Source organism: Exophiala mesophila (assembly GCF_000836275.1).
Source record: "Exophiala mesophila strain CBS 40295 unplaced genomic scaffold supercont1.4, whole genome shotgun sequence".
Taxonomy (NCBI): Eukaryota; Fungi; Ascomycota; class Eurotiomycetes; order Chaetothyriales; family Herpotrichiellaceae; genus Exophiala; species Exophiala mesophila.
Genome location: NW_015622507.1, coordinates 4,136,997 through 4,160,768, shown reverse-complemented (window position 1 = coordinate 4,160,768; position 23,772 = coordinate 4,136,997). Strand labels below are relative to the sequence as shown.

The window sequence follows — 23,772 nt, the reverse complement described above, 5'->3', positions numbered from 1 at the left end:
ATAAGCGGCAGACGGTAGACGGTAGGCGGTGGACGGAACTGGCGGCCTTTTATTGCCAAGGTTATTTCACTCCCACTTCGCTTTTTGTGGTTAGCGCCATGGCGACATTTCGGGTCCTCTGAATTTGAGGCTCATTTTGTCACGTGATATCTATAACCCCCTTCACCATCCAAGGCTCTTTGAAAGAATACAGTTCGTAATGCTTTCAGGATTCATCTCATGTCATTTTCCTATTCATATTCCTCCATCTAATCGATCTTGACAGTCCATTTCTTGATGGTAGCATCGGCTCCCGTACTATAGACAGTGTCTCCGAGCCAGACAATTCCATTCACTCCCTCCTTGTGCGCATTGGTCTCTTTGACTCGTTTTCCAGGCTCCTTGAGACTCCATGCGAACATATTGGTGTCTAGACTGCCCGAGACTGCCCCTGTACCTTCAGGATTCCAAGCGATGGCTGTGATTTTGCCGGAATGGGCACTCCATCTGTCCGTGACCAGTTCCAGTGAAGCACTCCCAGTCACAAGGCCAGTCAATCCGCTGGTTACCTTGTACACATAAATTTTGCCTGCTGCAGTGCCCGCAGCGAGGAGAGACCCATCAGCAGAAAAGGCAAGTGCAGTCACTGGAGTAGCCGACACCTGGTCAACGACGGCGATTTGCTTGGGGGCTTTGCTAGGAACCACCGAGAAAAGCCTGAGGCTCGAGTCTTGTGAACCAATGGCGACAGTGCTGGCCGAGGATGCCAATGCGGTGGGTGTTGACTTGAGAGGTAGTTCACCATCCTCCTCGCCATCCTTGTATACAATCACACTTTCAACTTGAGCGACAATGGCCAATCCATCCGATGTGGTAGTCAGGGCTTTGGGTTGGGATGAAAGCTTGACAGGCGTGCCAGTGAATGTCTTTGCACCTACATCCACTTTTCTCAGAGAGTCATCCCAGGCAACCGAATAAACCTGAGGATGACTGCCACCGGAGGCTGCCGCTAGCCCTGAGATGATGTTGGTATGACCATCGCCTTCCACTGCTTCTGCTGTTCCACTCAAGGCGTCCCATGCAGCAACTCGGCCCTCTGAACTCCCGGTCCACAGAGTGGCGCTGCTGCCTTCACCCACAGACGTCAAGGCTGTGATGTTCTTCTGATGTCCAGAAATAATCTTGGATGGCTTGGGTGAATTTGCGTGCAGGTAGTTCAATTCACCGCTCAGAGAAAGTGAAATTATCAGACCATCTGTTCGACCTGAAGGCCATACGACACCAACTTGTTGATCTGAGACGTTGTTGTCGTCAAAGGTCCATGTCTGTGTAACTTTCCCAGCTTCCACATCCCATGTTTTCACCGTGCGGTCAGCAGAACAGGTGACAAAATTTCTCGAGTCCTTGGCCCAAGACACGCCAAAGATGCTTCCTTTGTGACCTTCTGCGGGATCGGCGATTTCATTCTTCACTTCTCCGGTCTTGCCGTCGTAAAGATATATCTTTCTGTCTCCACCGACAGTCACAAGGTGGTTGCCGTCAGGGGAGAAGCCAACGCCGTAAAGGAAGTTTGTATGATTACCTCTGCCAGGGATTGTATTAAACTTGAAGGGCGCACCATGATAGAAGACGACATTCTTGTCATCACCAACAGTGGCTGCTCTGAGAGGTCTTTGTTGTCTGATGCTGACAGCATTGACTTGGGCTGAATGGCCACTGATCTCCCCCACTGTGTTGCCTGAATCTGCTGTGATGCAGTGACCATACCGCTGCTTACCATCCCCAACAGCGATTATGCGTTGGCTGTCACCGTCCCACGCAATGTCATTGATCCGGCCAGAAATGATGGCATATTCTCCTTTGGTCACCCCCGACCCGTTGGGGGAACAGTCCCAGACTCTGACGACGCCAGATGCATCTCCAGAAGCCACGTAGAAGCCCGAGGGGGAGAATCGAGCGACCGAAGTAGCGGCTGTGTGCTGAGTGTATTGCGTAGAGACGGAAGGATTGTCAATCGAACGAAGGAATATCGACTTGTTGGAGGCATAGGCTATTCTTTCACCTTTGGAATCGGCGGATAGAGGGGTAGGCTGGCCACGAGTGGTAGTGGGTAGAGCGGCGTAGATGCCAGCTGTAAGATGGTTAACGAGGTTTCTAGTATTGGGTATGAGGACTTACACACCCGCCGTCACCGACATAGTTGCCGTGTACAGTTGGTATTGACGTTGATGAGATGGGCCTGGGTGGACGTAGATTGCATGTGAGAGGATGTCATATGCCGTTGGGCGAAGTTAGGCTTGAAACGCAGTCAAAAGATGTGTATGCCTACAAATGCGTAATGATGACCTTTTCGGCCCCACACAAGGCTTTCTCCATTATTGTTAGGGAACTTTAGGTAAGTCTATCTTTATCCAAGGCGCCTAACCAGGCATGCCTGTATGCCTAGGGACTGGTCCTCCATGATCAAGCAACTTGAGTGTCAAGTCTACGCTTTGGATTTCACCACCCGTGTAACTGGTCCCTTCCTCATTGAAAGGAGAAAAGCCATCAAATCAATGCCCTTATTCTACAACAGCTAATACCCCGTTTGGACCGAGTGCCATGCAGTCAAAAATATACACTTCGTTCCTTTTTTACAACCGGGCAATCCAGATCAACACACAAACGCATCACCTTCTGTATGGTCGTGCATCTGTCGGTCCGTTCATCACGTTGTTTCTCGCCGTGCGTACCAGATATTGTGGATGTTGATGGGTCGAGGGCATAAGACCAAGAGCGATCGCCCTTCGGATCGCTTTGGCGATCTTCCGCTGATTCACAGGCCGTAAGCCAGTTCGCTTTGAGTGTAGGATTCGACCAGCGGTTGTCATTAAGTCTGACATGACGGTGAAGTTCTGCACCACTGTTAGTCCAAATGAATCTGGTCCTCGTCCCCATTTGATTCCACCCACCTTGTAGAGAGAAAGAGGGTTGATGTTCAACTTGTCAAAAGGATCGTAAGACGGGGCATTTCTCCTAGCCCATTTGCGAGTCTCTGCGGGACTTAGGTCGTGAGGCGCATAGACATCGCCAACCTGCCACCGCCGGGTTATTAATCTCTTAAGGGCTGTGTTTTCCGCATCAAGGGCGACTTGTCGGTTGAATGAAGCTATGTTGGGGGTCGAAACATGTCTCGATGTCGGTTCTGCACATATTTGAAGCAGGTTAGAAACGTGTCAAACTGGAATGTCAGGCTTGGATTTCGTACGGGTAAGTTTTAATGAGCGGCATGGCTGCGATACTCGTGGCAAGGCCGAAGAAAGTGATCTCAGCCCCCAACTGGAGGTCCATGAGGCACTCATCTTGGGTTACTGGCCCGGTTGTGTCCTTTGCTGGATGTTGTTGTGCTGGGAGCCTTCAATGTCGTCTGATACCTGAAGATTGTGCAAGGTTACGATTTCCGCAGTTCCAGTTGCTCAGATGAGATGCGTATACTCTGCCGTATATCAAAACTAAGGCGGAGCATTCGGCCTCCACAGCCAGGCACGTCTGCCGCATGCGACGGCCAATACTGCGACTACTACTGCATCATACGATGCGTGCATCATGAATTTGAACATCGTCAGGAATTGCTTCATCCCGTTTCGTGCGGCCGATTGAACATCTTCCACCACCATTGGCAGGGCTTCATTATTTGGGGTAACTTTTAACCCTCAGGTCTCCATCCCTGCCTGTCTTTACAGTACTATACGAGCTACCGTTGTCGAGTCCTGCCGCCTCTAAATTCGCTCTCTTGCTTCTTCCCCCCAGCATGTTCTCACACTCCTTAGCACCTTGACAGGAGACCTTCACCCTCTTCCTATATATCCAACAACATGAAGACCTCATACCTCACCCGCCGTGTCATTCGTGCCATCATCAATAACCGACCATACACAACCGCTGGCTGCAAGCATTTTTCTCCACGAGCTCATAGGTCCCCTCTTGTCCCACTACAGCCATGTCGGCAACAAACCCGATCCATATTCGGCCTAAACCTCGGTTCCTCTTCGAAAGGCTTTCAAGACGCGAAGCCTACCGCAGAGAATATCGAGCGTGCCTTAGGGAACCTGGTCGATGTTGTTAGGGCGAGGAGATCCCACTTGAGATTCCCTCCCGATGACCAGACTGTTGAATCGTTGAGGTTTCTTTTCGCCTCTCGATTGGAGAACCCTAGACTCCTCACAAGCAATGAAGTCCATATTATCACTGAGGCCTTTGACCATTTGCATGAGAGGGGACGCATCTTGTCCGATGAGTCGTACAATACTCTGCAAGAAGAAGACTTAAACAATATCCTCCTGGCTTTGGCGACGTCCACTGGAAAGGACCGATTCCGATCCGATGCTCGGTCGTTGGCCACCAGCATCTTCAATCTTTTGCGCTCTCGTGTCGACGATGTTCAAGCCTTGTCTTTGTCTTCGTCTCCAAACCATCATCCTGCTCATGGCTCTCTTTTGGTCACCTATATCACAGTTCTCTCCAAGACCGGATCCGCTCAAGAAGCATTGCAACTTCTGAGAAAATCAACCGAAGCCTCTGACAGCCTCAGTCTTCCTATGTGGACAGCAGTCTTGAGAGGGCTCGCTGCGGAAGGAAGAATGGACGAATTCTGGGATGTCATCCAGGAAGTTCAGGACCTTGTGGGCCCTCTCGATGCAATTTCACATGAAGTCCTTGTCACATTTTTCGCTCAGCATGATCAGATTAGTACGCTGAAACGAGTTTTTGAACTTCCTCTGCAGGAGGGTCAGGTTCCTACAACATCGTCTATCGTCAAGGCTGTCGACTGTTGCATCAAGAACGATGAAACCAAATGGGCTGCTCCCTTGGTCAAGTCGCTTTATGAGCGAACCGATGTCAGAGACATTGCCGGAACTTTACTTCTATGGTATGCTGTCCATGATCCAAATTACGGACATATCCGTCGACGACTGGAGGAAATGATTGATTCGGATGTCCCTGATGCACTCACTATCAATACACTGAACCGCATCATTGAGTATGCTTACTCGCAGCACAATCCAGGAAAAGCGGAAGAGTATATGAACCTAGCCAAGCACCTTGGTTTGACCCTCGATGCTCGAACACGATCCCTTGAGCTGGACTATGCATTGCATCAAGGTGACCGGTCAGGTGCTGCCAAAGCGTTTGAGAGTCTGTGTCGTGAGGATATTCCCTTGGACCGTTGCGATGTACCAGTGCTCAATCGATACATTGCCGACCTTTGCTTTTCGGCTGACCATGAGTACAACCACCTGATCAAAGTAGTCGACCACGTCATTGAAACCAATGCCGATCTTACAGCCGAAGCCATCGCCGGACTATGCCACGTCTTCATCAGAAAAGGCGAGCTCGAAGAAGTCGCAAATCTGCTCCGCCACCGTGTCGATTCTCTCCCTTCTGATGATCGAGCGCGGATTGCCGCAGTCTTTCGCACCTACATCGTCGAGAGTGATGTCAAGGCTCAAGACGCCTTCAACGCCTATGAGCTGTTCCGTCATGCGTTCCCCGAAACTCGTGTGGCCGATCGGTTACCTTTGATGCAATCCTTCTTCGACCGTTCACGCCCTGACCTCGCTTGCTTGGTCTTTGGTCACATGCGGCAACGGCATGAGCGCGACGTTCGACCGACAGCTGAAGCATACGCCCAGTGTTTTGCGGGCATTGCCAATTGTAAAGATATCGATGGCCTTCAAATGGTATACAACATGTTGAAGTTAGACTTGGAGGTTGACCAAACCACTCGCATCCACAACAGCTTGATGGCCGCCTACGTCGAGTGTCAACAGCCATTCGTAGCCATCATCGACCATTTCTGGAAAATTATGGAATCCAAAGAAGGCCCGACATTGAGTTCATTCCAACTGGCCCTTCGAGCCTGTGAGAAATGGATTCCGCAAGGCGGCCACGAAGCACGACAGATCATGGCTCTCATGCAGAGTTTCAACCTTCGCATCACCAAGGAAGTGTATGATCTATACATTGGCGCATTGGCAGGGCAGTCAGAGTTTGAGAATGTCGTCGACTTGATCGATCACATGTTACAAGACATTGGCGAGCATCCAGACGCTTTCACGATTGGAACATTCTACAACGCCATCCCATGGCAGTACCGTAAAGACGAAGTCGCCAAGTGGGCCAAAGAAGCGTATCCGGAGGAATGGGCCGAATTGGAATCATGGGGTGACGAAATCGATGAGGAATGGGAGATTCGATATTTCAAAATGAATCGAAACAGAGACATTGATATGAACGACGAGCTCTTGTTTGATAAGGGCGAATATACGCCTTATATTGCCAAGGAGTGGCAGGAGGCTTTGGAGAGACCCAAGGATGGGTGATTAAATTGATTGATTGATTCATCCTTGTATATATATATAAATAAAAATCGAGCCAGCACAGAGGAATCTTCGGGTCCTTCGGCAGCTGAACAATATATTATACTAATCGAGACATCACTGCGCCAGACCGTCGTTCCTTATTATCATTCTTATCACAGTGTCATAAACTTTGTAAGTACAATAATACTTTTTACGTCTACAAAAGAACAGAAATCGAAGTTTTTGAAATATATATATGTTAGGATTGACTACTAGGTAATGACTAGAAAAGGAGAACTACGTTTTTGGTAGAGACAAGATGTGCAGTTTAAGTTTCATTGTTTGTTATTGTATACCATGCATGAGTACAGGTACCCATAAAGCACCTATGTACCTATGTAGGTACTCCCTATTGCTAATAGTGATCACCATCCAGAGCTTCCTGAATCCTCCAAGGTTGATTGATACCTATGGTACTTCATTGAGGAAACGACCAAAAGCACTGAAGCAGAATGTACTGTATGAAAGAACAAGCAAAGTGCCGTCTTGTTGAACCATGTAAGAAGGATACTCGTCATCGTGGCATTCAATCATATTCCATGATAGTGATCAAAAGGATATTATGGTCAGACTTTCTCGGTAGCTAAACCCCCTACCCCTAATAAGAGGACTGAACAGGGGGTTCATTCCAGCGGATTGTCTTCCTGTCTGTCAATCATCACAATTCTCGATAATCCGCCTGTCTGGCTTTTCGATTCCGATTCTGATGTCGATTAGGATTGACAGGCTGCCTCATATAAGCGTTATCCTCTTCATTGCCGACATGACGATGTTGATTGGAGAATTTATTATCTGGAGCTCCTCCGCCGGGGTAGAAATTTTGTTTTGTCGCCGGGTTATTATTTTGTAGAGATTTGGGTCCGGTGGGTACGCCGGTCATGCCTGATGGTTGAGTGGGAGGTCCTCCTCCTCCTCCTCCTTGTTGCTGCTGTTGACGGTTATTGAATGATTGATGGTTGTTCGCGTTGTTTTGGAAATTTCGATATGGTCGATTGAAGCCGCCGCCATGGCCTCCTCGATTGTTGTTCCCTCGGAAGTTGTTGTTGCGGTTCCAGTTCTGGTTGGGATTTCCAAAGCCTTGGTCGTTCCCATTGCCAAACATGTTGTTCATGTTGTTCATATTGATGTTCATCCCGTCCATTCCATTCATACCGTTCATCATGTTCATGTTGGGAGGGAAAGTCATGCCGTTCATGCCATTCATGTTTGGCATTCCATTCATTCCCATACCCATACCCATACCCATTCCCATTCCCATCCCCATTGGCATGCCCATACCCATGCCCATGCCCATATTCATCATTGGGTTTGCGGCGAAAGGGTTGAGGTTATTCATCATGGGGAAATTCATCCCTTGCATCATTTGCGACATATCGGGGGGCATCATGTTTTCCGGTAGCACCTCAGTGACTGATTCTTCATCATCTGCTGGTGTTTCTTGCTTCGACTCTGCATCCTTTTTCTTAGGCGACAGCTCCTTTTTACTGCCGTCTTCCGGCTTTGGGGTCGATGAAGATTCGACCTCTCCAGACTTTTGTCGTTTCATTGCTGGAGCTCCAAGTTTGTTCGAGGCGGTAGATTCGTCCGCGTCACTTGCACTGCGCTTTTTAGATTGTCCACTAGCCGACGGTGGAGAGTACGATCCATCGCGTGAAGATGTCTCTTCCGCATTTTCGCCTTTGGGGGATTCAACAGCCACAGAAACGCTTCTAGATCGTCCCTTGTCCTTGTTCTCATCCTTGTCCCTTTCCTTTTCGGCCTGATATTCCTTAATCTTGGTCTGGATCTCCTCGTCTGCTTGCAAAGCTTCGAGACTGATATTCTCCGTCTCACAGCCAGGGCATGTGAGATCGTTCTCAAGCAATGCATTTTCAATACACTCGTGACAATATGTCTTCCCACAACAGGGTGTCTTCATTGGATCTACAAACAAGCGCTTGTCAATCGGGCATTCCAGGCCTCGATCTTGTAGCTCCTTGTTGCCAACTTGTACTTTCTTTTGCGCAGCTTCCGAAGCCTTGACTTGTTCCAAATGCTTTTTCCACGCTTTTTCATCTGCTTGTGCAAAGACATAATCTCCTTCGGCATTCACCATGAGATTCTGTCTCTGGGCATCGTCGAGCTTGTCGACGTCCGCTTGGTCCACCTTTTTCAGCATTGACCGTGGAATTCCTGTCGTTCTCTTGATGCGGTTTCTGTTGTCGTAGTTTGCATCGTCATTTGTTGGACACGCTTGGATCCAATGTCCTATATTGAAATATGTTAACACAAGTCCGACAAAAATATGGTATTACTTCTCACCTTTCTTGCCACATCTGTAGCAGATATATCCGTGTGGCGGCTCTCCTTCAGGAATATTTGCCTTTTTGAATGGTTTGCCTGATAGTGGTACTCGCGTTTCGTGTGACATCTCTTCTTGTTTCTGCTGCCACTGAGCATCGGTAAAGTTGAGCATGGCTTGCAACTTTTCTGCTTCTGTCATGTTACTGTTCATCTCTACAGCCTTGACGGCCTTGCCAGCAATGGCGGCATTGTGACGGGCGCTGACAGGCGGTTTGCCAGAAACATATCGAGCAGCACGACCTTTTCCAGGCGCTGATGCGGGTAACCGTCGAGCTAGGACAGTTGAGTCTTTGGGGATGATTTCGGTGTCGTCGGTATATTCTACTTTGATGTTAGTCATGTACTGTCTACTGACACTCACGTCATGTATCTTACCTTCATCACTGTTTTCCTTGTAGATCTTGAGGTCAAAGTCGGTGCCATCTCCGAGTCGAGATATGGTGATGATTTCACGTTTGAGGTTCCAAACATCAGTATGAGGGCCATCGATAGTCACACGCTGGGGTTCCTTCTGAGATTTGAACTTGAAATACACGTAAGACGCCATGGTCGTAACAGTGTTTGTCGGAAGAAGGGCGGATGAGAATCACACCTCGGGCAGGATACGCCCAGTGCTGTGAGCTGATATTTGTTGTTGAAAAGGGCAAATCGGTGGCGAAATTCGTGATTTGAAGGTATTTAGAAGTCCAAGTTGAAAGGGCAAGGGCAAGTTAATATTGATGACAGTGGAAATCAGGGAAAATGATATTGAAAATGGTAACAATGGTTCGACTCTTTCCGCCACAGAGGTCAAGAAGAACTGTGCTGATCTTGTACATTCAACAAGCAAAAACGCCCGTACCCATGCGAGTATTGCCAATCCCGCGACGAGTCAACAAGCAATTGTTCCCCCAATATCAATGACCAAGTTCCAGAATCTCGAAAATGAGTATCGTAGCCCTCACCACGGGACAACAAACCGAGGTTATATTCACCACGAGTTGGTTCAGGAGAAGACACGAGACGGGTTCGGGGAAAGCGTGGACGAATGACACTCGTAACCAAACTGACACCGCAGTTCTTCAAGAGGAAGAGATGGAGTAACACCTGATTACCAGTAGAGCTGCGATCACGAGAAAGTAGAGATTAGATTGAAGGGGGGAAAGTGTTGAACAAAGATGAAATGGATGAGAGTGAGTTGGTGGAAGACTCGAGAAGGAGGTGAGGTTGAGAGAATAAAGGTCGAAAGCGGAAGAGGCGAAGTCTAGAAGCCTGAAAAGGCGCAGCTGCGACTGACTGCTTTGTCACAGCGCAGAAGCCTTGGCATATTGTCACGTGGGAAAGCGTCATCACATCACGTGATATAAAAGTGGTTTACATACATTCATGGTTCACATGCCAAACGACGAGTTAGTCGAATAGAGGATGTTGAATCACCACAGTACAGACCATGGAGCCATTATCATTGTTCATTATCAAACCCGGGCTGCCGAGCTGACTTGAGGTTAGACACTACAGCGTGCTTTTACTGCAACTCCTTTGCAACCTCCTTCAACACCTCCTCTGTAGTCATGCTTGAATTCTTCGGGTTTTTTCTCACCCTCTGCCAAACTTCACCGTGCTTGGGCTCATTAGCAACACATTTACTGACAGTATCCTCTCGTTTCTCCTGTTTAACACAACCGGTTAGTTCTCTGCCTGTCAACTTTAATGAATTCATCACACTTACATCTGTCCCATGCTGCAGCAGGAATTTGTAGTACCACGCCCAAGCATCTCCCAGGTCGCTGTCCGCGACAATCGCTTTTTCGAACCAATTCATGGCCTTGTCGAGTTTTCGTTCTCCCCAGAAAATCCGGGCCACCGTGACAAAGAGTGTTGGGTCATTGTCCACGGCCTTAATCGCTTCTAAACTCAGAGGCTTTCTCTGCGTTCGTGGTTGCAGTCGCCAAATGTTCTCGGACCATAGCAATCCTGATTTGGGGCATTCTTGCATTCCCTTTGACATGAGCACCTTTGCCTGCTGCACGTTGGGTGGGTTTGCGTTCAGCTCGACCCGCACGCTCTCCGTCCATAACTCGGCGTTTCGAGGATTTTGAAGGCGCGCTCTATCCAAGACGGATCGTGCTTTGATGATGATACCTGCCTTTTCTTCCAGCCTTGCGGCAAGAAGCCAGAGAGGAACTGATTTGGGGACCGCACGCGTGCCTTGAGAATATGCCTCCCGAGCTTGAGGAATCATTCCTTTATCTTCATAGATTTGTCCCTTCAACATCCAGAGCTTGGCACTGCGTGGGAATCTGGTTTCCTTTTTGTTGACCACCGTTGAAGTGAGACCCTGAAGGACGAGATCAAGGGCGACGTCGATATTTCCCAGTTGCCGCTCATAAGCAACACTCTTGTACCAGACTCGTTCCGTCGGGGCTTCCTGTCGTGCTGTTGCTAAAAGCTCTCGCGCTTGATCAACTTGGTTGGCATCAGCTTCGAGCTTGACGGCAGCCAGCCAAATGTCCTCGTTATTCGGATTTTGGTTAAATGCTTTTGCCAGGACACGTCGAGCGTCGTCAACCTCACCCGCATGCCACTTCTCTCGAGCCAGCTGCAACCACAAAACTTCTGACTGTGGACAAGCCTCGACAGCCTTCTCCAAGACTTGCCATAGTGCGGTCTTGGTTCCATGAGCTCTTTCCAGATCGCTGGCGGCTAGCCACAATGACTTGCTGGTAGGGAATACTCTCAAAGCGTATGCATATATCGCCCGAGCGGTTTCATAACGCCCGCGACCAATGCTGGCTTTTGCATCGTCCTTGAAAATTTCCTTACGATCATCATCCTCGTCGAGACCCCAGCCTAGTGTCTCTCGAATGATAGCACCACACGTAAGCACGGCACCTTCCTCTTCGCACTTTTCGGCCTCGGTGATCCATTCTTCGCGCTTCAGCATGGCACCGACATCAACCAGTGTCTTGACGGCACGGCCCATTATATTGAGTTTGTTTGCGTTTCCTATCTGTTCTTGCAGTCGTGCGGCAGCGATCCAGATTTCGTAACTGGTTGGAACGGCTCTTCGTGCTTTGTTGAGGACGGCTTGCGCATTCTGAGGGCTTTCAAGACGAGCGAGGGCAAGCCATAGTTCTACCGATAGAGGAATGATCTCAGTTGCTTTCGCAAGGAGTAGACGGGCATCCTCCTCGTTCTCCTCCAGGTTGACGGCTTCCTTCCAGATGGCGACGGACTGGGGGATATGATCGATTGCTTGCCGTAAGACTCTTTTCTTCGCTCTTCGGTCGGATTCGAGGTTCATGGCTTCAATCCATAATCGAGTTGATTTCTCATTATTCTTGATGGCGTTCGCTGCAATGATTTTGGCGTTGTGATTATCGTTGAGTCGAATGTTTTCCAGCCACGCGTCTTCACTTTTGGGACACTGCTCGCAGCCCTGAGCAATCATCTTGCGGGCAGATACAATCTTGCCGGCCAACTCGTCTAGTCTTGCAACGGCTATCCAGCCTGGTGCATGTTTGGGATTTGTTTTGATGACAGACTCCAACAAGACCCTAACACGTTTGATGTCGCCAACCTCAATCTCCCCCGCCTTGATTTCATTTGTCGCAAGACTGGTTAAGTATCCTTTAGGGTCTATCGTAGTTGCTGACCCAGTGCCGGCATCCGCTTGTGCTGCTCGATCTAATCTTGCTTTGAGCACCTTGTCTCTGGCAGCACCAATGTCGGCGAAATTGGTCATGGTACCATCTTTGTTGTCGGCACTCGATGTTTGTGATCCATCGTCCTGCACACTAGTTTGGAACTCGGTCGAGTCTCTCGCGCCCGCCAAAACACTGTCAGGTACAGCATAAAACCGTTGTCGCAGATTTTGCTTGGATCTTCGATTTTTGCCTGTAAGATCTCCAGGATCCGGGAGATTGGCCCAATCTTCATCGGAGACGGTGGCTAACGATCTCTTCAAATCGGCAAATTGTTGTGATATCTTGGGGTTGTTTCGTTCGTATTCATCATGTTCTTGTTGCTCCCGGGCTTCCCTAAAAGTTGATGGAGGTTTCACGTCGGTAATCTGTGCAAACACAAGTGGAAAAGATAAACCACGGGCTTCTGCTGACAGGAGGAGACGAGTGGAAGGGGGTGAGGATGGGGACAAGGAGTGGACTAACCTTCTAGCTTTTCTGCGCCGCTCCATCTTCTCATCGACATCTTGATATATTCGATCCGCCTCATCGTCTTCGCGGTCATACTGCCCATACGCAAACAATCCTACCTCGTTTTCTGGATCCTGGAATCTCTCATCGTCCTGTTCTTCCTGGTCGGTTTTCTTCTTATCTGTCGCGCCATATGCTGTTGGAGGAGCGGCACCAAGTTGTTGTGCTCGTTTCGCAAGGGCTTCTTGTATTTGCTCGGTGCTGGGACCTTCTCGCGCAGGGCCAAGATCAGATCGTGTGGTAAATCCTGTGGCACCACGACCGAGACCTGCAACATAGTTCTCAGGCGCTTGCTGATTGAGGAAATCTCTTCGTGAAGTCATGGTTGCAGACTTGAGTGGTGGACTAGACGGGCATTGACTGTTATCGTAGAAGTGGAGGATCGATACGATTAAATGAGCGAGAACCAAGACCCTCGAGCGTCCCAAGTCGGCTGCGAGACTAGCTGGACTAGGTGTAGAGGGTCTTCCCGTCGCGACTTGCAGAATGCAAGATTGAAGCCCAAGTTGAAATGAAATTGTCGCAAAGAAGGTCAGATTTCTGTCCCTGTTAATGTTTTTTTCGAACTTCTCCGATTATCAGAATCAGGCTGCAAGGTGCAGATGCCTGCGCTTAGGGGGTTTGCCGCCGATTCTAGGCGCCTTAGGCTGTTTTGTTTAAGGTTTCAAGGCTACCAGTGCCCAATTCGCGCCTAATGATGACATGGCAATCGGGTTGTGGGGATGGAGGAGATCCCCCAATCAGGCCCAATAATTTTGTCTTTCTATGGCAGAATTTCTTTCACCGCCAAAAAGTTTCCTGCGCAAGACACTTTTTTTCCATTACGAACATTCAGACACCAAACGACTCTCTAGCACTCGAGCATTCTACCATACATATAGCCCTACCAACAGCCCTCTATTTCCTAAGATGATCTGAATCTCTCCACCATGCCGAAATTCAACAAAAAACACCGCTCCGGCGGCGGTGACGCCGGCGCACCCTCATCTTCACCCTACGCCCGCCCGTCCTCCTCCTCCACCTCCAAACCCACCGGCACATCCAACGCAATATTCAAAATGAACACTGACATCGGTCAACACGTTCTCAAGAACCCCGGTGTCGCACAAGCCATTGTCGATAAAGCCGACCTGAAACAATCCGACATCGTATTAGAAGTCGGCCCCGGAAGCGGCAACTTGACGGTCAAAATCCTCGAAAAAGCCAAACGCTGCGTCGCCGTCGAACTCGATCCTCGCATGGCCGCCGAAGTCACCAAACGAGTACAAGGAACCAGTATGGGCAAACGTCTCGACGTTGTATTAGGCGACGTGATCAAAACCCAACTCCCGTACTTCGATGTCTGTATTTCCAACACACCATATCAAATCTCCAGTCCACTGGTATTCAAATTACTCGCCGTCAGTCCCGCGCCCAGAGTGTGTATATTGATGTTTCAACGCGAATTCGCACTTCGATTGTTCGCCAAACCCGGTGATAAACTCTACAGTCGGTTATCCGTCAATGCCCAGATGTGGGCGAAAATCGATCATATTATGAAAGTGGGCAAGAATAATTTCAAGCCGCCGCCAGCGGTGGAAAGTAGTGTGGTTCGTCTGGTGCCGAAGAATCCAAGGCCGAATATTTCATATGAGGAATGGGATGGGCTGTTAAGGATTTGTTTTGTGAGGAAGAACAAGACCCTCCGCGCGAATTTCTTGGGGACGACGAGTATCATGAATATGCTGGAGGCGAATTATCGGACTTGGTGTGCTCAGAATGATATACCTATCCAGGATGGGCCAGTCGCTGACGAGTCGTCGAATCTGATGGATGTGGAAAATTCCATGGCTACAAACCCCAATGGAGATGAAGAAGAAGAGTTGAATGGTGACGGTGGTATGATGGACATCGACTCCGACAACGACGATGACGACCTCCCTGAATTCTTCAAACAAAGTCTCCAATCCTCCAAAACCTCCAAATCATCGTCAAGTCGCAAGAAAAAAGGCCAAGTCGCTGAATTGGTGCGTGAAAAGGTTCGAAGTGTTTTGGAGGATAAAACTCAACTGGCCGATAAACGGGCGCGGATGTGTGATCAAGGTGATTTTTTGAAATTGTTGTGGAATTTCAATCAAGAGGGGATTCATTTTCAGTGAGAAACCACAGCAATGACGACGAATATGATGACGATTATTATGATGATGATGAAAATCACGATGAAAAGGGGCCACAGCGCACAGTGCACGCGAGTGGAGGACGAACGGTAGTGTGCTTCAAATGTCTTCTCGATGGAGTCCCTGAGGTCCTATGGCACTATGAGTCGCCACCAGGATGCGACACCCACATCACACTATTCCCTCGACATGAGGGATCATTATTCCCAGCCCCAATACAAGTGCCAGCACTATGATGTTACATCAAAGGGGACTGAGTTGGGAGATGTCGATGTTTCCATATACGTTTGGCAAAAAGAATCATCTCATTCATGATCACAAGTGGCCTCGACGACAGCATTTGTATACTCAAAACATGGGTTCAATGCATAAATGATGGAATCCGCGACCAGAGTCGTCGGTGTCTGCTCTAACCCAAGCTCTTCCAAAGGGCGACAATCTTGTTGGGTATCCAATCGAAACAACTCCAGATGCAATCGTCAATCTAAACACCACACATACATACATTCAGACAATCGATCCACCGATTGCACGTCATAAATCATCACAAAGACTTCATTCATCATAACACTCGTAAAAGGATGCCCCTGGTTCGTCCACAATCATCGTTCACCTCCTTCTTGGGTGCAAGCTTTTCATGGTTGGATCCTGGCCAGCAAGATCTACCAAGTACCCAACAAGACTCATTCATCAATTAGGCCGAGTGTGCCAACTGCCAACAAAAACAAATACCGCCGGGGAGGCTCCCAAAACGCGTGGTAATAAATCATGCCACATCATTACATGATACAAAGCATGAATACATCATACCACTTGTGCGGGCTGATGCCCCCCTCATGCTGAGATGCACCGATAGAAGCCCCAAAATCCCCAGCCAAAGTTGTCCTTTCATACCGCTTTTCTATGACCGTCAGTCAGAAGAACACTGTCGTTTCAACGAGCTGAACGGAGTCAAAGCGGACAATTCGAGCCTTTGTACTGGTGTGGCCACACATAACAAGCGGCACAAGGCTCGAGTGCTCAGCGTTGCATTGCTTTTCTTGCTCAACAACAACAAAGAGTTCACCACCGATGTTTGGGCGTTGGTATACGTCTGAGACTGTACTCAGACACAGGAAGTTGCTTTTCGTGCGTGCCGACAAAAAGAAGCATCCAGACTCAAACACGAGGTCGACAGCGACAGGAGCGGCATTGTGACCCAGCCCGACGATGTCGTAACAGACAAGAAATAACCGAAATAATTGCAAATTTTGGAGAAATAAGCCATGAACGACACGATAGAAAAACCTCCGAGGGATTGGGTGAGGGTAAGAAATGGGTGGTTGTCGACAGAAGTCTAATCAGCCGAAACCAACTAGATAGCTTGAATCAAGCATTGAGATCCAGGTCTTCAAATGAGCTTAGATCAACGCTCTGTCGCCTTTGTTGGTATGAATAGTCGTATGCAGGTCGTGTAGTGCTTGAAGTTCGACCACTTTGTCGATTGGTCCTCGCGGCGGCCTCCTCCAATTGAGACGTGCGTCGAGCCCTTTTGACTGGGTCGCCGATCGACATGTTACTGCTCGCCATGCTCACCTTTGACGTTTTGCTGGTCACACTTGGAGCACGCTCGAGTCTCTTTTGCTCTCGAACCCTTTCTGGCTCTCGGCCAGACCCTCCAATGTTCACCACGGCATCTCCATAGCTAAAACTGAGGGAAGGCTGACCATCTGCACCATAATTCGCCGGAATACTCAGGCTGAGGCCTCCTCCCGATATGGTAAATTGGGTGGCAGAAGTACTTGCGTGGCTCAGTCCCCGTGAGGAATCCTTGGATGACTGGTGACTCTTGTGACTGTAACTGCTCGCCGTCTCTGAGCGGGAACTTGAAGTGCCTTTGCTCAGGCTTTTCAGTGCCTCGTAACTCAGGCCCAAGTTGGCACTCTCTCTCTTTTTATTTCGTTGATATGCTTCCACGTTGGCCTCTTGTTGTTCTAGAGAGATGGAAGGCAACGTATTACTCCGCTGTGCTAGCTTTTGGGACGACGCTACCCTGCTAACAGTCTCTGGAGTGGAGTACGAGACTGCCTTTTTGGGCAGGCCTGGTCTTGACTCTAGGTTGCTTGGGGGCTTGTACGAAGTCGGCGGTCGAGAGGGGGATTCCCTTCGCCCTCGATGCGACGTTGTGGCACGCATCTCCCGATAGCCATCGTCTTCCTCATATTGTTCGCGCGCCCGTGAAGGTCTCTGACGGGGAAGTGAGTCTTCTGAATGATATGTCTGCGCTCGTGTGTTGCGTGGCTTCTGTGCAAAGGGTGTACTAATCGATTGTGTCTTTGCAGGTGGTGGCATGGCTTGACGGTCAACGTCGAAAGTTTGTCTTGGCCGGTGGGACGGCGCGTTGGACATGTATTCTCGAGACGGCCCTTCGTAATAATTTGACTCGACTTCATGCGACGGATACCTGATAAGTGGCTGTCCGTAAACTGACGACCTCTTGTGCGGACTTGGGCGGCGGCTTGGCTGGGCAGATCTGGTCTCTTGGGGGATTTGGGGGAACGGCTCGTAGAAGGGGCCAGGAGGCTGATATGCGGAATACTGGATCGTGGCGGAGGCGGGGTCCGGGGATACGAAAGGATACGGAGAAGGACCATACGGCAAGGGCGGAAGCACTGGGGTCTGCCAACCTGGGTGTGGAAGAACTGGGGTAGGGGAGTAGTAGGGTTGATGTGGAGGCGGTGAGGCAAAACTCGTGTTCAGAGTCAATGGCAAAGCTCTTTGCGCCGAGGAAGATCTCCTGGTTTTACGGACAGCCGATGATTCGGACTCAGGTAGATCTCGGACGGCGGTCTTCCTCGATGCTTTAGGGGAATGAGGCTGTATCTGAAGCGGAGGTAGCTTGTCGGCCTTTGACTCATCATGACAACCAAAATGGTCACAAAGACGACACATTCCCCTCGGATGGGCCCACTCGGCTTTAGGGTGAGGCCTCTCGGGTTGTGGCTCTGAGATGGTGTCCTTGGCTCTTACAGAGGTCTGTTGGCGAGGAGGTTGTTTGGAAGATGGCTGTTTCGTGATGTGATAAGGCTGTCGCTCCCTCTCGATGGGAAAAGCAGTGGGCTTTGGATTGGTCGACAGTGGCTCGGCGGGTACGGTGACACTTTGGCTGCCATATCTCGAGTCACGACCTTCTCTCAAGGGTCTGGCATGCCTTCTTTCAGAAACCACAGTGTGGTCTGGGCTTCTTGATGGGACATGGACATTATGACGGGAGTCCAGGAAGGCAGCATCACTTTCGTCGACACAATCCTCTACCGTCGCATGTCGAATACGCGAATGGTCAGGTTCTGGCATGGACGCGGCGTGGTTAACATAAATATTGGCGAGGAGTTGTAGGTGGGATGAAGATGAGGTGATGATGGTCCGAGATGTCGTTGCTTGGACTGCTTGGGTTGAGGATGGTTCGAGATGGAGGTGGAAATAGTGGGGTGACAGGGGACGGGAATGGCCCACAGTGGCTGTCAAAGCGGGATCGACAGTCGGTCCGTGTGGGTATATCGTGAGGTGGCACTGGTGGGTTGGAGCTGGGCGGCTTTGGGGGAATGCTTGACAGGGCTGATGGACTCTTATTAGTTAAAGCCAGCACCCGAGACTGGGGGCTCGTTGGAGTTGGCCGCCGCTGATGGGTCCCGCGGGTTTCAAAGGAAAACTGGGAAGGCGGCCAAAGGCTGCTGGCTCCTTCCGGTAAGGTTTGGGCAGGGTGGCCACTCAATGTCCAGGTCCAGGTCCAGGTCCTCCTTAGGAGGGATGGTGCTCGCAGGTGTTTCCGTACGCTAATAAGACAGCCCAGGGTATACGAGTCCTCGTACTCACTGTACTGTATTTGTACTGGCACACCTGAGGAGGTCGGTCTTTTTAAAATGAGACTTTTGGAATGTGAATTTTCACTCGGGTTGACGCCGGTGGGGATCCATGCTTTCTAGCTGCACTCCCACTCACCCACGTGTGACCTTGATTAACGTTGAGAGTTGGGTTGGGACATGAGAGTATCTCGTTCTTGAATTTGGACTCGTGAGCAACACTGTCCGTTACTGTGGCGATGGTTTTGTGACCTGGGAGCTGCACGCAGCCGGTGGTACAGGACAATGGTAGGAAACAAGAGGATTTGGTCAGACAGCAGCTGGCAATAAGGCGGCCGTTGGGAACAAGTCAGCAGTGAGTTGAATGGTGCAGTGGTGCAGGTGACGCCAGACTTCGTGCGCAGTGGTGATTTGCTGAAGAAGAAGGCAGTGCGGGTGGGCAAGAAAAGGAGAGGAAGGCCGCACCATGCAGGCGTGCTCAAGGTAATGAAAGAAGCACCAATTGACCTGGCGCATGCACTGGTGAGAAAGGAACATGGAGTGAATGGGACGACAAGGAAAGGTTTTGAGGTGTTGGTGATCGGGTTTCTTTTGATGGCGGGTGAATTTCTGGTCGTGGACAAGCGAGAATTGAGGAGCGCGGAGGGGGGGTTGAGGGGGGGTGGTAGTGGATGTGGACGCGCCCCTCTGCCCCTCCAGTCTGACTATCTTGAGAAATGATGATAGACGACAGACTCAGATTATGGGCCCTCGATATCTTCTGACCACCAATCGATTATCTAGACACCATCAATGAAGCATCCAGGAAGCCAGAGGAGGGGTACGAGGGGTTTCTTTTTTGCAAGACAGGCAAAGAATAACTGATGAGCCGCAGAGTCGTAGAGCAACAAGCAGCAACAGAGGCTGCAGACACGATGGCACAGATGGCACGGACGGGGTTCGCATCCTCAAAGTCAAGGCAAGAGCCAGGGAGAGGCAGGCGCGACAGGGACACAGGCAGGAGGCAGCGGGAGGCAGGAGCAATCGTGTCAACCAGAGGCAGGCGCGTCTGGACAAATTTTTCCATGCCATTACAGACCGGTCACGGAATGGGCAGAGACCGGGGCTTGTATGGCAGGAAACCGCCGCATTCACGCCCGTCCATGTCTGGGATCGCCTTGTTAGTTGCGTGATGAACGACGGATGGCGTGTGGCCGTCGACTTTGTGACTGGACCTTGGGCCATACCGAAGCCAATCGGGCAGCAAGTCTGCAATCGACATGGTCAAGACTCGGAGCATGATGCAGGCAACATCCATTCGAAAAGTCTTGGTCCTGCATGAATGACGGGTACTGTAATGGTGCAGGAGAGATGTTGTCCTGTCGATTGAACCCTGTAACCTGGTACTCTCGTGGACCGGGTGACTCATTTGACCGTTGCTGGATGATGAAGAATCTCGTGGAAGTGGACATGATGGTGACCAGTTGAAGCTTCAGCCTGAAAATTTGGGTTACTCAGACGGGCCAGTTTGTGGCTTTCGCCTTGAGAACACCAGGTCGAGACCTAATAAAAACTAGTTAAGCACTTGGTTGTTGATGAAGAAACGGCCATGCCATCACCATAACGCTGTACAGTGATTGGACATCGACAACAACGGAGAAAAATCATCACCAGGTCCCGCGCTTGTAATCAACGCCGTGGTCAGGCTTTAGCATCTTATCTCTTTCTCAACCTTTGCCATTATATAATTCATCCAGATAGACCTTGATATCAGCTGCTCATCAGATTTGTCAACTTGTGATTTTCTGTGTTTGCACCATATCTTGTCTGCCGTCTTTCCGGACACATATGCCTCCTTCCTGAGGGTTGGCCTTACCTTTTCTTCTCATCACTTTGCCACAAAAGATCATCCGAAAAGGTACCAGATTTCTAGGACAAGCGCATATCTTTGTTGTACCCAAAGGTCTCCGAATCCAATTCGTTTGGACCGAGTGGCAAGCTGTGCAAGCCTGGTGATTCGGATGGCATGGCTGCCCAACCCTAGGCCCACTCAGCGCGATGGGACGAGGGGCCCACGGTTTTTCTCGCCCTGACTAGCGAATCTAGGTAGCCTCGCCTGTTGTTGGGGCGTGTATTAATGGTCAGAGTAGCCTGGTGGCACGGTGGAATGGCGGCGCGGTGGGCTGTAGGCGGGACATTTCAGCAAAGTCGAGGGATTTCTCCATGACTGAATTCTAAGTAGTTGCCCCTCCAAGATGACGTTGGTGATAAACAAGTGTCTGCATCAGGCAAAGCCCACTAGACCCACATTGAAGCCACTAGAAAACTGCATTGTCACGAACGTACGGAGTAATGCAATTCTTTGAGGCTGCTATACTCTCTCTAACTTGAATGCCGTGCCCAGCGCCATCTCACGCATACCCAACCCCTGCGTGTGCCCTGGCATGCCCCTCTGGATTATGGTACATTCTCCTTTTTTGAACGTCGATCATGCACAAGAGGACCTTGGTAACCCCGACATCTTCCGCCCGCAACTCGACTCCAGAAACTCCGGATATCATTTCTCACCAGAATCACTAACATCATCCTCCAGACCCCCACTACATCCGCTCCACCGGAGTTAAGCCGAGGATGGTCATGCCATTCCATAGCACTTGTCGGGCAGCCTCGTACAGTGCCAACCGCGCCTTCTGCAGCTCAGGCTCACTGCCCACCACTTGCAGATGGTCATAGCTGGAGCTCAATGCATGCGCCATTTTGAAGAGATACGTGAGCATCGTAGCTGGCTCGCGAGTCTTGAGTGTGTTCAATACCACATCTGGGTACTGCGCCAGCGACCGGGCCAAGTTGATGGCGTGTGATTCCTGGAGCAATGAGAGGTCGGCAGTGATCAAGGTGCTAATGTCCACGTTCGCCTTACGCTCAATCGAGCAAAGACGCGCGTGAGCATACTGCAAGTACGGACCCGTATCTCCTTCAAATGCCGTCATCTGGTTGATGTTGAACTCGTATCCGTTCCGGACCTTTCCACTCAAATCCTGCACCATGATAGCCGTAATTGCGAGGATGTCGGCAACCGCTTCTGGGTCGTCGAGCTGCTCGTACTTCTTCTCATTCTTCTTCATCACATCCAACATGACATCTTTGACTGACTGGATCACATCATCAAGGAATTTGACGGTTCCTTTTCGTGTGCTCATGCCCTTGACCATGCCGAAAGAGACATGTTCACACTTGTCCGACACGTCTTTGTGGCCACTGAGATCGGTGGTTTTGAAGAGCTGGGCGACATGCTCATTTTGTTGATCGGCAACGACGTAGACCATCTTGTCGAAATTGTACTTTTCGTGACGTTCCAAGATGGCTGCCAGATCTCGTGTCAGGTACAACGGCGTCCCGTCCTTACGAACAATGATGGCCTTGTTGAGCTTCTTTGCTCCGTGCTTAGCAAAGTCGATTAAGATGGCACCGTCAGACTCTTCAGCAATCTTCTTGGCCATCAGATTGTCCAGTACCGACTTGATGGTCTCGGCCTTGACCTGAGACTCGCCCGAGTAGACGTCGAATTCAATGTTTAATCGGGCATAAGTCTTCTGGTACTTTTGGATGCTGAGATCTCGGAACTTCTGCCACAGCGCCAACGCCTCTGGATCTCCGTCTTCCATACTCTTGAAATACTTTCGTGCCTTCTCGTCTTCACTAACCTCAACCAGAGGTTCAAGTTGTGCTTCTAGTGCCGAGACGTCTTCACCCTTGGCTTTCTTCTCCTTGATTTCCTTTTTTAATTCGTTGATGGGGCCGTCCTGTTCGCTCTTGATCTTGTTGATTTCGACGTAGACGTAGAACAAATGCGCGATCGAGTTCTTGTCCAGCTCTTCTTGGCTTCCAAACTGCTTGAAGCCGTTGGCCAATAGACCATACTGCTTGCCCCAGTCACCGAGATAGTTCATTTTGATTACGTCCCAGCCCATGATGGTGTACAATTTGGCGAGGAAACCACCAATGATCGTACTTCGAAGGTGACCTGCGTGGAATTCTTTGGCAATATTGGGCGAGGAAAACTCTACAATGACCTTCTTTCGGTTGTCTTTGGAAAGTGGCGCGGAGGGATCTTTTTGGCCGGACAATGGGTTGGTACCATATGCCTTTGTAGATTTGAGGATTTCGGGAATAACCGTAGTAATCACGTGCTGTGGTTTGAAGAAGATTTGCACAAAAGGACCGGCCTGATATAGTGTGATGGGTGTGTCGTCGGATTTGGGAAATTTGTCGACGATTTCAGCGGCCAGCTCCTGTGGATTCTTGCCCTTTATCCGGAGGGCGGGAACTGGGAGGGCAAGATCTCCCTTGTCAAGTGTCGCGGTCCATTGCAGTAAGGGAATGAGCTCGTTTGGTTTCCGGTCAACGATGGGGGACAGACGCTCGGCAATGTATTCTCGATAAAAATCAACAGGATTCGTAGCTGCCGCCATCTCTTGCAGGGTGAGAGAGCCGAAAGAATTTTGGATCTCGTCTGCCATTTTGTGTCTTGATGTTTGCAGAGACGAGGAAAAGTATTTGCGATGAACCAAGGTCTGGCCAGATCGTTTTTCAACGAATTTAAACCAACCTGACGAAGCTGAAGTAGTGAGGTATGTCCTGTGGCTCTGTGAAGAAGACTGTTTCTGAGATTGATTTAGCAGTACTGAGAGAAGACGCCCGGTAGACTTGAAGAGAAAGGAGCAATTTAGGGTATGAGACGAAACAAACATTTGCAGTTGAAGTATCTTGCCTTTGTTCAGGACGAGAGTGAATCTGAGTCAAAAAGTTGATAGCTTGGCAAGAATCTTTCGGATTAAGGTTCCGCCGAAATTCACATGGGGTGGGGCCAACCACACCAGAT

At 49.8% G+C, this 23,772-nt stretch overlaps 8 protein-coding genes across 10 annotated transcripts; 2 read left to right on the top strand and 6 right to left on the bottom strand.

Moving 5' to 3' along the window:
* Positions 1–43: 43 nt before the first annotated feature.
* PV10_06552 (uncharacterized protein) lies at positions 44–2,260 on the bottom strand. Its single transcript, XM_016371366.1, has 2 exons — positions 2,162–2,260; positions 44–2,110 (listed from the first exon to the last, which is right to left on the bottom strand). Exons 1-2 carry the CDS (start codon positions 2,175–2,177, stop codon positions 249–251), a joined length of 1,878 nt encoding a protein of 625 aa, XP_016223659.1. The 5' UTR covers positions 2,178–2,260; the 3' UTR covers positions 44–248.
* A 41-nt stretch (positions 2,261–2,301) lies between these two features.
* PV10_06551 (ribosomal protein S18) lies at positions 2,302–3,414 on the bottom strand. Its single transcript, XM_016371365.1, has 3 exons — positions 3,227–3,414; positions 2,931–3,163; positions 2,302–2,873 (listed from the first exon to the last, which is right to left on the bottom strand). Exons 1-3 carry the CDS (start codon positions 3,318–3,320, stop codon positions 2,649–2,651), a joined length of 552 nt encoding a protein of 183 aa, XP_016223658.1. The 5' UTR covers positions 3,321–3,414; the 3' UTR covers positions 2,302–2,648.
* Positions 3,415–3,579: 165 nt separating this feature from the next.
* On the top strand, positions 3,580–6,463 carry PV10_06550 (uncharacterized protein). Its single transcript, XM_016371364.1, has one exon. The coding sequence runs from the start codon at positions 3,834–3,836 to the stop codon at positions 6,339–6,341; it is 2,508 nt and encodes an 835-aa protein (XP_016223657.1). The 5' UTR covers positions 3,580–3,833; the 3' UTR covers positions 6,342–6,463.
* Positions 6,464–6,635: 172 nt separating this feature from the next.
* PV10_06549 (uncharacterized protein) lies at positions 6,636–9,939 on the bottom strand. Its single transcript, XM_016371363.1, has 3 exons — positions 9,099–9,939; positions 8,682–9,044; positions 6,636–8,627 (listed from the first exon to the last, which is right to left on the bottom strand). The coding sequence occupies exons 1-3, from the start codon at positions 9,268–9,270 to the stop codon at positions 7,039–7,041; spliced, it is 2,124 nt and encodes a 707-aa protein (XP_016223656.1). The 5' UTR covers positions 9,271–9,939; the 3' UTR covers positions 6,636–7,038.
* Positions 9,940–10,090: 151 nt separating this feature from the next.
* PV10_06548 lies at positions 10,091–13,489 on the bottom strand. Of its 3 annotated transcripts, none has more exons than XM_016371362.1 (3): positions 12,872–13,489; positions 10,432–12,774; positions 10,091–10,371 (listed from the first exon to the last, which is right to left on the bottom strand). In XM_016371362.1, exons 2-3 carry the CDS (start codon positions 12,445–12,447, stop codon positions 10,228–10,230), a joined length of 2,160 nt encoding a protein of 719 aa, XP_016223655.1. In that variant the 5' UTR covers positions 12,448–12,774; positions 12,872–13,489; the 3' UTR covers positions 10,091–10,227. The 3 variants fall into 3 exon arrangements, with proteins under 3 accessions (XP_016223655.1, XP_016223654.1, XP_016223653.1); XM_016371361.1 differs by having other exon boundaries at positions 10,432–12,742; XM_016371360.1 differs by having other exon boundaries at positions 10,432–13,489.
* Positions 13,490–13,845: 356 nt separating this feature from the next.
* On the top strand, positions 13,846–15,076 carry PV10_06547 (dimethyladenosine transferase; the record flags this gene model as incomplete). Its single annotated transcript, XM_016371359.1, has 1 exon — positions 13,846–15,076. The coding sequence occupies one exon, from the start codon at positions 13,846–13,848 to the stop codon at positions 15,052–15,054; it is 1,209 nt and encodes a 402-aa protein (XP_016223652.1). The 3' UTR covers positions 15,055–15,076.
* A 312-nt stretch (positions 15,077–15,388) lies between these two features.
* On the bottom strand, positions 15,389–18,714 carry PV10_06546 (uncharacterized protein). The gene has a single exon (XM_016371358.1). It carries the CDS (start codon positions 18,403–18,405, stop codon positions 16,441–16,443), a length of 1,965 nt encoding a protein of 654 aa, XP_016223651.1. The 5' UTR covers positions 18,406–18,714; the 3' UTR covers positions 15,389–16,440.
* Positions 18,715–21,246: 2,532 nt separating this feature from the next.
* PV10_06545 (arginine-tRNA ligase) lies at positions 21,247–23,653 on the bottom strand. Its single transcript, XM_016371357.1, has one exon. The coding sequence runs from the start codon at positions 23,639–23,641 to the stop codon at positions 21,491–21,493; it is 2,151 nt and encodes a 716-aa protein (XP_016223650.1). The 5' UTR covers positions 23,642–23,653; the 3' UTR covers positions 21,247–21,490.
* Positions 23,654–23,772: the final 119 nt, after the last annotated feature.